Source organism: Delphinus delphis, chromosome 3 (assembly GCF_949987515.2).
Source record: "Delphinus delphis chromosome 3, mDelDel1.2, whole genome shotgun sequence".
Taxonomy (NCBI): Eukaryota; Metazoa; Chordata; class Mammalia; order Artiodactyla; family Delphinidae; genus Delphinus; species Delphinus delphis.
This window is the reverse complement of record NC_082685.1, coordinates 5621130-5636642: the sequence shown is the minus strand read 5'-3', so window position 1 is coordinate 5636642 and position 15513 is coordinate 5621130. Positions and strand designations below refer to the sequence as shown.

Below are 15513 nucleotides of genomic sequence, written 5' to 3'. Positions count from 1 at the left end.
ATCCATGGAGTTTGACACTTGGATGTTCTGGAGTCCAGGAGAACTTTTTATGATTATTGTTATTATTTTGGCCATGCTTTGCGGCATGCAGGATCTTAGTTCCCCAACCAGGGATCAAACCCATGCTCCCTGCAGTGGAAGCATGGAGTCCTAACCACTGGACCGCCAGGGAAGTCCCCAGGAGGATTTATAACTTGGGGCCACGAGCTAGCCCGAGGTGACGTGGATGCCCAGGGGTGATGCAGGAGGGGGCGTGATGACTTTGGGGACCAAGATGACTGGTGAGGCTGGATGGAGAGAGCGAGAAGTGTGAGGCTGGCGTGCGACGGGGCAGCCGAGGCCGGCGGGGGCCAGCGTCGGGCAAGGAGGCTGGGTTCCTCCAGAGGGTGGTGGGGGCCACTGGCAGCGGGGGGGCGGTGTGGTACCATTTACATTCCGAAAAGCTCCTTCCGGCCGCTGTAAAGTAACCCAAGGGTTTTGTAGCCTCTGCGCTGCTGACATCAGGGCTGGATCATCCTCTGCAGGGCCGTCCTAGGCGCTGGGAGGGGTGGAGCTGTATCCCTGGGCCCACCGACTCAATGCCAGGAGTGACAACCACAGGTGTCCCCAGACATGGCCCAGTGTCCCCTGGGGGCAGGATCGCCCCGGGTCAGAGGTACTGGTCTAGCCCTGATGTCCTCCCAACAGTTCCCCGACATGAGACGGGTCTTTCTCACAGACAGAGAAAGAAACAGGCTACAGGGAGGTCACCCAGCCAGGCAGGGGCTGGACCCGGGGCCCGTCCCGGAGCCCCCCCTGGTGGCATGGACTTGTGACAACTGGGCCTCTGCTTTGTTTTTCCCGTCTCCACCCTCAGAGGACCAGCTGCCCCCTGGTTTCCCCAACATCGACATGGGCCCCCAGCTGAAGGTGGTAGAGCGGACACGGACAGCTACCATGCTCTGTGCTGCGAGTGGCAACCCTGACCCCGAGATCACCTGGTTCAAGGACTTCTTGCCTGTGGACCCCAGTGCCAGCGATGGACGCATCAAGCAGCTGCGGTCAGGTGAGCACAGGCGGCCAGGAGGGTGCGGGAGCCACAGAGGGGGGAGGGGGGAGGGCGGCATCCCAGGGCCCAAGCCCTGGGGACAGATGGAGGACAGAAAGGCAGAGCGGATGCGCAGACACGGAGGGCATTGGTATTGGGGGAGAAAGTGTCTTCAGAGCTGAACCAGTGGGGATGTGATAGGATATAGACGGGCAGGGGTAATGGGGAGCTATGGCGGATGGTAGGGGGAGAGTTCTTCAGTGCCTGCATGGAGATATAATGGACCCAGATATGTACAACGATGGGCAGCTGCAGAGGCCGCAGGGGCAGAGGGTCTCCAGTACCCAAGCAGTGGGGTCCTAATGAGGCACAGATAGTTGCGGGTGATGGAAACCCACAGAGGAGGGTGGGTGTCTACAGTGCCCCAACAGTGGGGACACAGTCGGGGAACAGACAGGCAGAGGTGATGGGGAGCCATGGAAGGTGGCAGAGGGAGGGTATCTTCTGTGCTAAAGCAGTAGACTTGTCCAGTGAGGATATAATGGGGTCCAGACAGGTAGGAGTAGAGGGGAGCATAAGGCAAAGGCAAGAGAGTATTTCCAGTGCTGAAGCAGTGGGTGTCTCCAGAGGAGATAGTGGGCATAGACAGGTAAGGTACTGGGGAGCCGTAGAGGGCTGCAGGGAGAGAGTGTCTCCAAGACTGAAGCAGTAAGGACGTGATGGGGCACGGACAGGCAGTCCAGCCTGTTTGTCCAGGCCCCGGCCGGGACAGGGGAGCCTTGGACAGAGCACAAGGCCTTGGCCGCCTTGGGGCCAGGCACTTCCACCATCGTGTCTTAGCACAGCACCTCTGTGCCCCTGTCTGTGGGTCCATCTCTCTGGGGGGCTGTGTGTGCCTCGTGTCGGCTGTCTTACTGCCTCACGAACGTCCGCGTGTGTGTGTCCGGGCTCCCTGTGTGTCCTGACCTGCTCCGCATCTGTGGGCACACGCAGGCTGTGCTATCAGGGTTGCCTCCCCACCCCACATAGCAGAGCTCGTCCACGTGTGTCTCTGTCACACGTGTATCCGCGTGACAGTCCCTTCCGTGTGCACGTCTCAGGCTGGTCCTTGTGGGTGCGGACACGTGTGTGGTCGGGCTGTGCCCACGGGCACTTACGCATGTTTCAGTCACATGGACACGTGTTGGTGCACCCTCTCTTTTCTCTCTCCCCTTCCTCTGAGGGCCCCGCCCTGGAGCCACCCCTGCCTGAAGGCCACACCATCATTCTCAGCGCCCCTCCCCCCCCCACTCACTGCCCAGTCCCGTCCTCTGAGGAGTCCTGTCTGCCCATCCTCTGCTTTCTCCTTCCCTCAGCAAAGACCCAAACCCTGAAAAGGGGCAGATGTTAAGCCCAGAATTTCTTCCCGGGAGAGACCTGGACCTCGCACTGGGGAGAGACGTAGCCTTCCCCGTCCCGCCCCGTCTGAGGGTGTTTGCAGCTTGGGGGGTTCAGCTGGAGCAGCGATGGCAACCTTCGGGATCCAGTTGCTTCTCTGCTGGTTTCCACCATTGTCGCCCCAATATAATGAAATGACTAAGAGTGTGGACCTCGGCGCCCCATCCCCTGGGTCTCAGCATCCTCCTAAACCGTGCCTATTCCCCAGCGTTTCTGTGAGGGGCCCCTGACCGGCTGCCTGGCATATAGCAAGTGCTCAGTGAACATCAGCTGCTTTAAAAATCATGATCAAGGGACTTCCCTGGTGGTCTGGTGGTTAAGACTCCGAGCTTCCACTGCAGGAGGCGCGGGTTCGATCCCCGGTCGGGGAACTAAGGTCCCACGAGCCGCACAGCACGGCCAAAGGAAAAAAAAGAAAATTGTAATCAATCTGCTCATTATTCTGACCTCCCCTCCCGCACCCACGAGGATACAGGCTTCTGCATAACCACCCGTTAATGTTCCTGTTCTCTTTTCTTGTCCCTCCGTTGTAAACGTTCAGAAACCTTTGGTAAGTTTAATTTCTTCACCACGTCAACAACTAACGCCCCCCCCCACCGTGTCCCCCCTTCCCGTCCCCTCCCCTCAGACTAACGGCCACTGTGACAGTAACTGTGACCCACTCCACGTGGCATGTTTACTAACGTCTCCCCCCACCCGCCCCCCTGCCCCTGACCACCTAGCCCTCCCCATCCGGACACCCGGGGGCTGCAGAGAGAGGAGCCCAAAAGGAAAAGAGGAAAAAAGACAAGACCACGAGGGGCTAGTGGAGCTTTGCACATACGGCACCCCCTGCCCCATTCTGGGCCTTGACACTGCTGGAAAATGTGAAATTACGGAAGTTTGCGGGCTGGATCTAGGGAGAGGGAGGAATGTTCCAGCTGGGCTAGTACTGGGTGTATCTCGTCCTCTTTTCCCAGCCCAGCCTAAGTCCCCTGAATCCAACTTGCTGGGCTAATTCTTACTAAGGTAAGAATGACTAATATTGGCCCGTGATAGTAACTTCTCATCTTCCTCGGAGTAGAAGGCAAAACCACCTTTCATACCCAAGAGGTATAGTATCTTTTCCTCCCAACATAGTGGCCGTGGGCTATTTGGCCATCTTGGGAAGTTCTGTCCTTTGGCCTTTGCCTTCTGTCACTTGGACTATGGTGATAGGTCCAAGTGTAGCAAAACAGCCTGAGCCAGAGCTGACCTAGATTCCCACTGACCCAGATTTTCGCTCTCCATGGTGCAGCCTTAGGCAAATTCCCCTCCTTCCTCCTGTCTCCCCTCCCTCCGTGTGAAGAGGGGGAGTGGCCCCATTAGGTTGGGGATTTTGTAAGAGATAATATAGGGCCCCCCTAAAGTTCTAGAGGGGCCCCAGCCTGGGAGGCTGGAGAGCTGGGTTCAAGGCTCACCCCTGCCTCTGACTCATGGCATGACAGTTCCTTGGCCCCTTGTGGGCCTCAGTTTGTCCATCTGCAAAACGGGCCTGGGCCAGACAGAAAGAGCTGTGTTTTCTTACCCTCGGCGGCTTCCCTGCCCTGGCCTTAGGGTGCCCAGGTCCTCAGCAGAGAGGGAGGGGGCCCAGATCTCCCCTGGGAAGATGAGCAGAGGGTGGGAAACTCTAGCCCGGCACCACCATTTCTGGTCTCCTGAGGTGTCCCAGCCCCCAGCGCCCATATAGACACATAGATCGTTCTCTTCCTCTTTTCCTTTTGGACATTAAGGAGGCTGCAGGGCCCTCCCTCTGCCCTCCATCCCCTTTCACTGCCCTCCCCTGTCCCTCCTACTTGGCCTGTTTGTAACACCTTCCCTTTGCTTTATTAATGCCCAGCCCTGGGGCGCTAACCCCTCTCCCCCTTCTCTAACAAGACTCCTGAGACCCCCATCATTCCGTGACCCTCCCGAGAAGGAATAGGAGGGGAGGTCGTGGACCTCCCTCCCTCGACCCAGAAGAAAGGCAGCCCACAGGGCCAGGCGAGGCCATGGACCTCCCTGGGGCATGGCCACGCCCCTCAGGCCAGTCCAGAGGGGCTTCTAGACTCAGCCCCTCCTTCCCCAGGAGATTCTTGCCTCCTATGGGAAGCCCTCCTGATTCTTCCTCAGCAAGGCCTGCAGGGTTTGTAGGCCCAGGGCTGCCTCAGCGCCCCCTCCCAGCCCCCGGGGACAGAGTGTTCAGGCCTGGCTCGTGGCCCAGCCCCGCCTCCCTGGGGCCCCCTGGCCCCGCCAGGACTGCCTTCTGACATTCACCTGACTCTCTCTGCTTCCCTTACAGAAAGCACTCCGATCCGAGGTAAGAGGCTCTTTCCTCACCCACCCACCCACTCACACTCTCTCTCACCGCCCGCCCAGCCCCCCAGGCTCCACGGGGGGCTGCCCCAGGCCCCCCTCCACATGTGTTCTCCTCGCCACCCCGCCCAGTGTCTGTGCAGTCTCTGTGTCTATGTCACTATCTGTGGCTGGGGGCTGAGTGTGGCCGTGGTGGTCCTTTGGGTCACCTGGCCGCAGTCAGGGGGTTGTGTCCTCAGGAAGGGGCAGCGTCTCCCATGCCCACCCAGAGCGCTGGGAGTCAGGCTTCTGACCACTGCTCTGTATGCAGCCCTCATCCGTCCCTAGCCTTGGTATTCCCATCTGTACAATGGCCGTGCAGAGGGGGCCTTCCAGCTCTGAAGCTTTGATTTGGGTGGCGGGGCAGGAGGAGTAGAGAGTCCAGCTTGAGGGAGCAGAGAGGCAGTCTCAAGGGCAGCCCCATGGTGCTGCCCTTAGAGAATAGACTAGAACAGGCCTGGGTGGGAGCCCTAGGGAAGAGTCCATGTCTAGTCCTGACTTTGCCACGAAATGCTGTGTGACCTTGAGCAGGCTCCCTGCCCTCTCTGGGCCTCCATAGTGATACCTGCCTGCCTGCTTCCCTGGAGCCTTGAGGTTGGTATGAAGTGTTACGAAGGGGCAGAAGCCTAATCCACGGCCCCCAGAGAGAACTTCCCGATCTGTGGGTTCCCCTCACTTCCGTGGGACACCCACAAACAAAGCTGGGAGGAGGGGTCCGCTTGCGACCTTGGACTGGATTTTTGGACTCCTGGTGCCAGGGACTCTGATCAAAACCTGTGATTGGGAAAAACAACAACAGCAAACAAAACAACAGCAAACAAAAACAATGTGTGATTGAGACACATTTGGAGGTGTTCCCTCACCTTCATTTACCAGTCAACCAGTCACAGGGTCCAGGACTGTGAGTCGAATGTACTTATAGATATTTACGCAGTTTTATTTACTTATGAAAAGGAGGACTTTGGTCCAGGCCTTTGATTTCAAACGTAACTGTGGAAACCTCTGCCTCATTTTTAATTTGTTCATGGGCCCTCAAGTATTGGATCAAGGCCCGTGATTTCAAACATACTTAGAGATGTATTTTACTTGTGAAAATGAAGATATGTCCCAGGCCTGTGGTTTCAGATATCTTTGGGGAAATCTTGGCCACGTTTTCATTTAGTTGTGAGCACCGTAGTATGTGATCAAGGCTCTGTGCTTTTAAATATTCTTAAGAAGGTTCATTCATTTTCACATGTTCATGGGAAGTGAAGTCTTTCATCTGGGCCTGTGATTTCAAACATATTGTAGGAAAATCTGCCCTATTTTCATTTGCTTGTGGGCACCAAGACCTTTGATTTGGGCCTGTGATTTTAAATAAGCTTGAGAAAATTGACCTCTTTTTAAAATTCTTATTCACTAATGACCAACAAATTTTTTGATCCAGGTTTATAATTTCAAGCACGCCGGGGGCATTTCAGCCTCAACTTTCTTGGCACGGGTTAGAGGTTTTCCTTCGCACTTGATTTCAAACACTTTGGAAAATTCTCCCCGTTAAGCTATGAGCACCGTGGACTTGGGTCTCCGTCTGTGATTGCAAACACACTTGAGAAAATTCATTTACTTGTGAGCATCCGGAATCCTGAATCCAGGCCTGTGGTTTTAAAACAGATCTGTGAATTCAGACTGACTGACTTAGATGACTTTAAATCTCTGGGGAAATTCACTCTTCAGTTTCAGGTATAGAAAGCGTGGATCCAGGCCTTTGCTTTCAAACATACTTGATGTGTATCACTCTCGGCCTTCTTAACCTTTGCTTTTGTGGAGTGGTAACCCAGTCCTGAAATTTAAACACCCTTGAAGATATACAACCCTGTCTCCATTTCTAGACACCGTGGGCCTTGAGGCCTGGGATTCCACACATACTTGAGGAACCCAGACCCACGGTCATTTACACACAGGCACTGGTTGAAACCAGCAGGCGATCACCAGCTCCCTGAATTGGCACATCATTTGTGGTGGCCCCCTAAGTGTCAGGGTCTTTGGAACGGCTGCTAGGGGTTGGGACTGCCAACCTGCTTTCCACCCCACCCTCCCTGGAGAACATCACTTGGTGCTTTCCTGAAAACACATTCTCCCCAGTTTTGTCACTCAAGTTGACAGTCGTTTACGAGGTCCCGGCTGAGGATGGAGGATGTGTGGGGCAGGCGGTATGTTCAGGCCAGGATGGGCCAGGATCGGGGTGGGGAAAGGCAGGCAGGGAGGCCCTGACCCAGTGGGGGCTTCTAGGCTGACTCAGCGTTTTCATCTGCCTCTCCGGCCCAGACCGACTAAGAGACAGTACTGTGGGACAGCCCTCTCACCACCTCAACCTCGAGGTTTCCCCTAATGGGCCAGGCCTTGTCCCCTTTACCCACAGGAGCCCTGCAGATCGAGAGCAGCGAGGAGACCGACCAGGGCAAATACGAGTGTGTGGCGACCAACAGCGCTGGCGTGCGCTACTCCTCACCCGCCAATCTCTACGTGCGAGGTAGGGAACGCCGTGTCCAGGTCGAAGGCAGGGACCCGCCCCACCCGTCCCCCTCCCTCCTCGGGCTCACAGCCTCCGGGCTCCCCTGTCCCCTGCAGACCCCAGCAGGCAGGCCCAGCCCCGCTTGTGGCCGCGGGACCTTGGGCGAGGCTGTGTCCCTCTCTGGACCTCAGTTTCCTCGCCTGTAAAATGGGGGCAGCTTCAACCCCCACCCCCACCCCCGTGCCTTGTGACGGCCGCCCCGTGGGCTGCAGGACTTGGGGTGGGGGGCGGCAGGAGGGAATGGGGCAGGGCCGGAGGGGTCAGTCGTGGGCCTACAGGGCCGGGGGAGCCTGCAGGCCTCTGCCCCACCCCGCCCGCCCGCCCATCCGAGTCGGCTTCTGTGGTGTGTCGTGCAGTGCCTCCCCTTTGCTGTGTGCTCGCTTCGCTTCTCCAGACTCGTGGCCTCGTAGCTCCCTGCTTCACCGCCCCCCTAATCTAAGAGTTGGGGAGGGGTCTTCAAGGCTGCCCCTGCCAGCCGCACACCCTCAGCTGTCCCAGAGCCTGGTGCTGTCCTAGTCACCCTCAGAGAAGGGCTCCTTTAGGCAGACACCCTGGGGCTTGGGCTGAGGCATGTCATTTTCCCACTGAGTCACGCCTGGAAGCACAGGGGTCCTTGCCCTGACGCCCCCACCCACCCAAGGAGGGCCTGGGAAGTGGCTACACAGACTTTCTTCTGGGCCCCTTGGTGTCCCCTCAAAGGTGCCGGGTTGGAGGGGGGCGCTGCCCCTGCTCCTAGATGTCTCTGTGGACCCCGTCTCATCCCCGGGTCGGTTCTCTTCCGTCCTTTCAGAAATTTTAATTTGTTTCCTCCTCCATCTCCTGTATCCCCTTGGCTGTTTCTGATCCGATTCGTGGTAGAAACAGCTCCCGCCTGCCGGGAAACAGGGTCCCGTTCATCCCCCCGGGCTGCCCCAATTGGCTCTGTATACTTGAACCCATGCCAGCCTTCTTCAGGCCTCTGTTTCCCCCCGTTCGACGCACCAAGGCCCTGCCGTTCTCCACCTGGGAGGCCGTGCGGCTCCTCCCTCACCCGGAGACCCTCATCCCCTTGGTCCCCAGCAAGCACGGCCCCAACTAGCCCTGAAGCAGCACCTTGGCTGCCCTTGGGTTCTGCATCTCGTCTCTGAGGAGGAAGGAGGCTGCCTGGCGGGAGGGGACGGGGACGCCGGGGCGGGGGCGGGCAGGGGGCACACATCCGATCCAATGCCATGGCACCTCTGGTGAGTTATAGCGCGTCCACGACTCCAACTGACTGGTCTTCGTCTAACCTGCGTATTTCTCTGCAAACACCTGGGATGGGGGTTTGTAAGTCTGGCAGAGTTCAAGGAGGACAGTATGGGCAGCAGGCATGGGGCAGGGCGGGGGCGGGGCCTCTAGCCCAGGGTACGACAAGGGAGGGGGGCCTTCTGTGTCCTCAGCACCCCCCCACCCCATCCCAGAGGTGGGGTCCTTTCTTTTGGGGGGGTCCAGCTTCCCATTCTTTGCCTGGGTCTCAGACGCTCCAAAATTGAATTAAAAAAAAAATCGTGGAAGGCAAATGTAGATCTTGTATGTCAAGGAAAGAACGGAGGAAAGACTAAAAGGTCGTTGCTGTTCTTTTTATTTTTTAATTTTAATTTTTTTTTTTTTGGTTTAAAGAAAACAAAAAAAATCAACAAACTATTGCAGCTTTTAGCCTTGGGAAGTCCTCTTTTTACTCTCTGTATCTCCCCTATTTTTTCTCTTCTCCCCATGTCATTGTGTTCTGCATCAAACCCCCTTTACATCCCTCAGAGCTTCGAGAAGGTTGGTGTGTTTTTTTCTTTTTTACTTTCTTTACCCACATTTTTACATTCCGAAAGTGACACACACACGCAAGAAACGCACACAGACAGGCACACGGACACACGCAGACATGCACACAGAAAATAATAGAAAAACGAAAAAAAAAATGACGAATATGAATAATGAGCTCAACGTGAACAAAACAAAACAAAAAACCACCAAGTGAGAGCAAAAACCCAGAAAGACACAAAAATCTCAGCTGCGCCCAGCCCGGCCTAGGGCCGGCCGCACACATGCGATGCTTGCATTGTGGTCGCCTCTATGCATCCTTTGGTAATGTTGTTGCTAAGTTTTTTGCACTCCTCGTCGTCATGGTAACTTGGGCCTGATGCATGCTGGGAGAATGTAAAAATCTTCTCTGCATGCCACTGTTGTCGGTTCGGTTTGGTGAATTCCCAACGCCTTCTGTTGGAGTGTTTCTCGTCTTCCGTTCCATTTTTCTCCTTTGGTTTTCTTCGTTTTTTTCTTTCTTCCTTCCTTTTATTTAATTATTAATGTTTTGATTTTGTTTCGTTTGGGGGGGGAAAACCGATTGGTTCGTTTCTTTTTCCCCCCTCCCATCCCCTTCACCCAACCCCCTCCTCCCCCAAAGCGTTTTGTCTTTGGTTCTGTCCTGTGTTTCCGTGCTCTTTGGTTTGGGTTTCTTGGGCTGAGCTGTTGTGTGGTTGTTCTCCAAACGCATTGTGATTTAAAAGCCAGTGTTCCTGTCCCAACTACCATCCAGGAGGACGGAAAGGGTCCCACAGCTGGGATGCTGGGGCAGAAAGTGACCGCCTGGGCTCAAGAGCACAAGGGAGGTGGCATAGACAGATGGTGGGAGGTCAGAGCCTGGGTGGGGTGTGTGAGGAGAGCAGCCCAATTTGCCAGCTCTGTTTTATCCAGAGCTGATGCCTCAGCCCCACAGGGCAGCCATGTTGGAAGGGAGCTTAAGCAGGCATGTTTCCATCCTTCTGCCTCAGCATGATACCACCTCCCACCCTCCCAAACAACCCCAAAACAGGCATTTGAAGCACAGCTGAATGGGTAGAGGCATTTTGAGTTTTTGTTCATTGGAGCAACACGTCCAAATATGAGAAATGGCCACCTTTCAGTGGACCGTCCTCCCGAAATGATGCATGCTTGGCACTGCGTAGGCGGTGCTCAACATGGTAGCTGGTGTGATGACTTTTTGCATCCTGGCTGGGTACCAATACGGATCCACCCATCAGAAAATGTAGCATGACAGACTTTGGAAGAACTACTTGGCCAGTTATTCTGCCCTTTTCTGCCCTTTAGTGCTACGCCTCTGCCTCCCAGATGATGTTGGCTGCTTCCCCCACCACCTCACAGGCTCTGGGCCCAGTCACAGGCGTCTTTTGTCCAGCAACACAGCACGGTCACTTTCTGAGTACCTGAGCATCAGAACTGTGGAATTCTGGAGAAAACCCTGGGGAACTTTGGGCACAGCCCCCCCCCCCCCCCCCCACTTCCCAGCTCTCCCTCTGCCTTTCTCTCTCTTTCGGCTCTCTTTCTCTGTGTGTTTCTCTCACTCTTGAAACCCTTGGAGACGTTCGCTCCCATCTTCTGTTCCCTCCCTGAGGAAAAGCAAGCCCTTGAGAGCCCCATTCCAACCCCAAATAGAAAACAACCCCCAATAAAATATCCCTTTAGATTTATAGCCACTAGCCCCCAGCTTACTACCCAACACTGATGATAGTGGAGGGCTGAGATCAGCCTGTTTGGGGTCACCTTTTTCTCTCTCTTGTCCCTCACCTGCCTTCTCTAAACTCCCAATTATTAAGTTCAGGGGCGAGTTGGCAAGAGGACTTCAGATGCAATAACAAGGGATTTATTTTTCCTGTCTCTTTTGAATCCAGAGTGAGAGCTGCCAGGCAGAACCTCTCCAAAAGATGGAAGACAGAGGTCTCCCGGCCCCTTCACTAAAGCTGGGTCCCAGTGAGTTGAAACTGAGAGGTGGCTGAGGGTCTCTGAAGACCACTTGGACTTTTGGGGCAGTATAGACTGGTGGTGGGAGCACAGACTTGCTGCTTGGGGAGACCTAGATTCAAGTACTGCCTCTGCCCCTCCCTGGCTGTGTGACCTTGGGCTAGTCACTTGGTCGCTCGGAGTCCCTATTTCTTCATCTGAATAATAGGAAGCATTGATTTCCCTAGCTCACAGGGTAGTTGGGAGGATTCCATCGAGCAAATTAATGCTCATCTTGTGCCCTGTGTAGTGCGTGGCACATAAGAAATCGCAAGTGAAGCTGTGAAACAGGGAAATCGAGTTCAGATAAATGGTCTTGGGCAAGTCACTTCCCTTTGGGGACCTCAGTTTCCCCATCATGTATTTCAAACATCCGCTGTTTGAATAAGATGGCTTATGGGAAACTGCTTTGAAAAGAATTGGAGGGCAGATGTTAATTCATTTGCTCAGATCTCATTTTTTGCTAATGCATTTCTGAGCCTATCTCATGGTCTCATTTTCTCCTGGCTCCAACCCCATTCCCATGAGATCAGTGGCCTCCCCAGAGCCACATCTCTCATCTTACTCCCTGTCACTCCCCCAGGAAGTTCTGTGGCCAGATTATCAGAAGGGGGCAAAAAAAAAAAAGAACAGTTTGGATGTTAGGCTACGCTTGCAGATACGTACCAGCCCAGCAGAAGAGAAGAGCCGCCTGGCATGTTCTGGCCTGAAAGCTACAAGCATTTACAGTGTTACCAGAGCAACCAGTCCTGGGAGTTCTTTGCACCGAATCCCCACTCTCAACCTAACTCTTCCTTCAATTCATAATCTCCAGCTTCTGCTGAGCCTGGGTGATCCAGGGGGTGGAATATCCAGATTTTACCCTTCTCCTGAAGTGTATCTCTGATATTCAAAGGACCAAGGTCAAAACCAAGCCCGTTTTTTTTTTTAATGCAGCTGGGAGCTCTGCTCCCAGAACTCTCCTAAGGAAGATGCAGCTCAGACTTTGACAAGGTGGGAAGATGATCAGGTTATATTCTCCCTGGCTGTTAATATTCTTTAAAATCTTTAAAATTGTCAGCCTTTAAGGTGTGAAGTAGTGGCTAACGATGGTGTCTTTACCACTTGGTCTAGCATTATAGCATTATTGAACCATGGTGCAGGACCGGGTTAAATGGTGTGCCACCCACCCGATGACGTAGGAACGTGCGGAGAGAACTTGGAGCGAGCTAGAGACATGGGAAAGAACTTTCCACCTTCAAGGGACTTAGGATATTCTCAGGATCTCGGAAGAAGCCAAGTGGAGATAATTTAACGCCAGTTCTCCATGCTGAGCTAAGAGATCGGGACTCATATAAAATGTCAGAGGGGGATCCAGATTGCCCCAATTTCCAGGTGTTCTTCAGAACCCTTTATCTGAAACCCATCCCCAGGCCTCTTCAGATCAGTTCATAGCATGGAATTCTGCGGGGCAAATTGTTTTTAAAATTAAAACTCTGGCACCCAAGCCATATAATTGGTGGATGTGACCTCAAGGTGTTCCCCTTACCTACTGGCACCCCCAAACAAGAGTAGATACAGATATTGGGCCTGGAACCCACCCACCGCCACCTCCTGTATCTCCAGAAAGAGTACCACTGGGGTATGTTGGCGACCTCCCCGGCTCCTGATCACACCTGGCATGCCACCCCACCCTTCACCCCCAAAGCCCCTGACTTGACCCTGGTGGTAGGCAGTGGCAGGTCAAGACCCAGCCCTTCTCCTCATCCCACCCTCATCCCAAGGGGAGAGGGGGCTCCAGGGGTGGGAAGGCAGGCTTTCCTCTGGGCATGACGGGTCGGGGTGGGGGGGGCGGGCCGTTCTCCAGGAACACTGAGCTCTAGACACCTCGCCTGCTGCCTGCCTCACACCCTTTGCATTGCTGTTTCCTCTGTTTTTGGGGGGTGAGGGGAACATTAGATTACACCTTGTCGTTCGGAAAGCCCCGTGTCTCTGGCGGCCGCGGCGAGGGGACAAGGGGAATCAGTCGATTGGCAAGATATCATCCCATTTTCTGCTAGAACCAGGAAAACAAAAAAATCGGGAGAGAGAGGGTACCAAAAAAAAAAAAAAAAAAGTCCAGCTCAAAACGACAAGAGCTTGCCAAGGCCGCTGGTCAGCCCGTGGGCCAGGGGTCCAGCCAGGTCCCTCCAGACCTTGCACGCTATCCTGATGGCGGAGGGAGCTGGTGGTGGGAGTGGGGAGGCAGGGTGGCGGAGAAGGGGGAGGGGAAGGAAGATGCACAGGGCAGACCGCGGGGCGGTACCCACCCTCCCTGGGCCACAGGCTGGGGATCAATGAAGGGGCTTTGGAATTAGGCCTCGGACCCTTCCCGTACCCTGACAGGTGTAATCTAAGCTTAAGTAAACCCTGGGGAGGCTGCAGAACTGGCACCTCTCCCCTCCCCTCCCCATCCACATCCTCATTTTGGAGTCCGGAGGAGCACCAGCAGCCTCTCCCACCCCAAAATGCCCAGCAGAGCCCCCCCACCCTTCAGAGCTGTGGCTTGCTGAACCGTTGAGATGTCTGACACTGTTGAGTTCCCTACCTAGTGCTCCAACCAGATCACCTCACTTTTGAGTTTTCCCCCTCACCCTTCCCCAACCCCTCCTCCCCTGGAGCACCCCTCCCCGCCCCCCACTTTCTTGGTTTTTGAGTTTCTGCCTCTTCCTGCCTGGGGGAGGGGTCGTCTCCCGGTTGCTTTGAAGGTTTTTGAGTTGTTTTTCCATGTGAATCGGGGTTTGAAGCGACCCGCCCCCCCCCAACCCACCACCCTCCCACCGCCCACCCTCCTGATCCCCTCACCCACGCGGGTCCCCCCCACTGGGACCCCCCCGGCTACTCGGTGACGAGAAGAGCTGGAAACGAGAGCCAGCTGGAGCGTGCTGAGGACCAAGGCTGGTGTGGTCCCCTTATAACCTGCCTGGACCCTCCATTCAGGTCGGTAATTGGGGGCGGGGGTCCCGCGGGGCCACTCCGTCCCATGGGTTCCGTGCCCACCTTACTTTTCTAACCTGCACCTCAAGCTTGCAGCCAGGGGTGGAAAGATGATGTGGGTGGGAGTCAGCACCAAACTGGGCAGAACACAGCGTCAGCCGCCCGCCCTCGCCAACTGGAAGGATGCCCAGAGGCCTTCTGAGACCCCCCTCAGGGGGGTTTTAAGCCACCTAGTGCTCATGGGCACAGTCCTCCCCTAACTCGTGGCAAACCAGCCCTCTTCCTGCCGCACACCCTCAGAAACGAATGGGGTAGGTGAGAAAGCAAGTGGGCAAAGTGTCTTAACGTGTCAGCCTTTATAGCATATTGGCAGATCCATTTAATTGATGGCTGCCGGCCATGTTGGGGATTGTGAGCACCAGAATTACAGTTGTTGATAAATGCCCTCCCACACTGAACTGACTTATAATTAACAACCCTGTACAGCAAGTCTGTTACGTGTTCAAGATGTATGCCTTGTGTCTACTTCTGGAAAGTGTTAGAGGTACCTTCCAAATTATGACACTCCTAAGGGAAGATATTTTAAGATAAGATCCCACGTGAACAGGGTCTTTGGGACATGATGTTGAGCCTTACACACATAAATTGGGGTTATATTAACCTTTAAATCCTAAAGCTAGCCCTTATTCCCTTTGACGTTCCAATAATCCCTTTCAGTACGAACCTTTTACTGATGGCTTCTGGACACTTATCTTGATGGCTGCTGGATATTTTTCGACTGATGGTTATTCAGTTGATAGGTGGATATGGGTGATGGGTACTTTTGCCCTCTTCGGTATCCCCAGAGGGTAAGGACACAAGTTTGAAAGAGCCAAGAAGGGACACGTGGATATAATTCTTGCTAAATACCATGGTAAGAGAAGGTTCACTTTATCTCAGAGGTAGGGATCAGGCATACCTGGCTTTGAGCTCTGGCCCTACCACTTCCTTTCTTTGTGTCTTCCAACTAGCCCTAGCTCCTCACTGGGCCTCCACTGCTTCCTCCACAAAATGGGCATGAGGTCACTGGCCTCTCAAAGTGGGAGGGATTCAATAGAAATTCTTCCCATTCCTTTTTTTTTTTTTAAACTAATTCATCCCCAGACTCCCTCAATGATGAGCATCTCATTGATCTTTCCAGCATCCTGGAAGGCCAGAAGGAAACTTCACTGGTCCATGCCCAGGCTGAGCATCTTCTGTGTGCTGGGCACTGCCCCGGTCAGCTTAATGGCCTTCTCAACACATCACCGATGGCCTCCATTTCACAAAGGAGGAAACTGAGGCTCCCGGAGGATGAGGGCCCTTCCCAGGGCTCATCCAGCCTCATCAGCCCCCCACCTCTGCCGGAGCAGGTTTTCCATGG

At 54.6% G+C, this 15513-nt stretch overlaps 1 protein-coding gene across 1 annotated transcript in view; it reads left to right on the top strand.

Moving 5' to 3' along the window:
- PTPRS (protein tyrosine phosphatase receptor type S) overlaps positions 1-15513 on the top strand; it is a 64280-nt gene that overhangs the window by 12846 nt on the left and 35921 nt on the right. The window contains exons 4-5 of the mRNA XM_060007524.2: positions 857-1045; positions 7215-7325. Coding sequence (XP_059863507.1) covers positions 857-1045; positions 7215-7325 — 300 coding nt within the window. The remainder of the gene's footprint in view (positions 1-856; positions 1046-7214; positions 7326-15513) is intronic.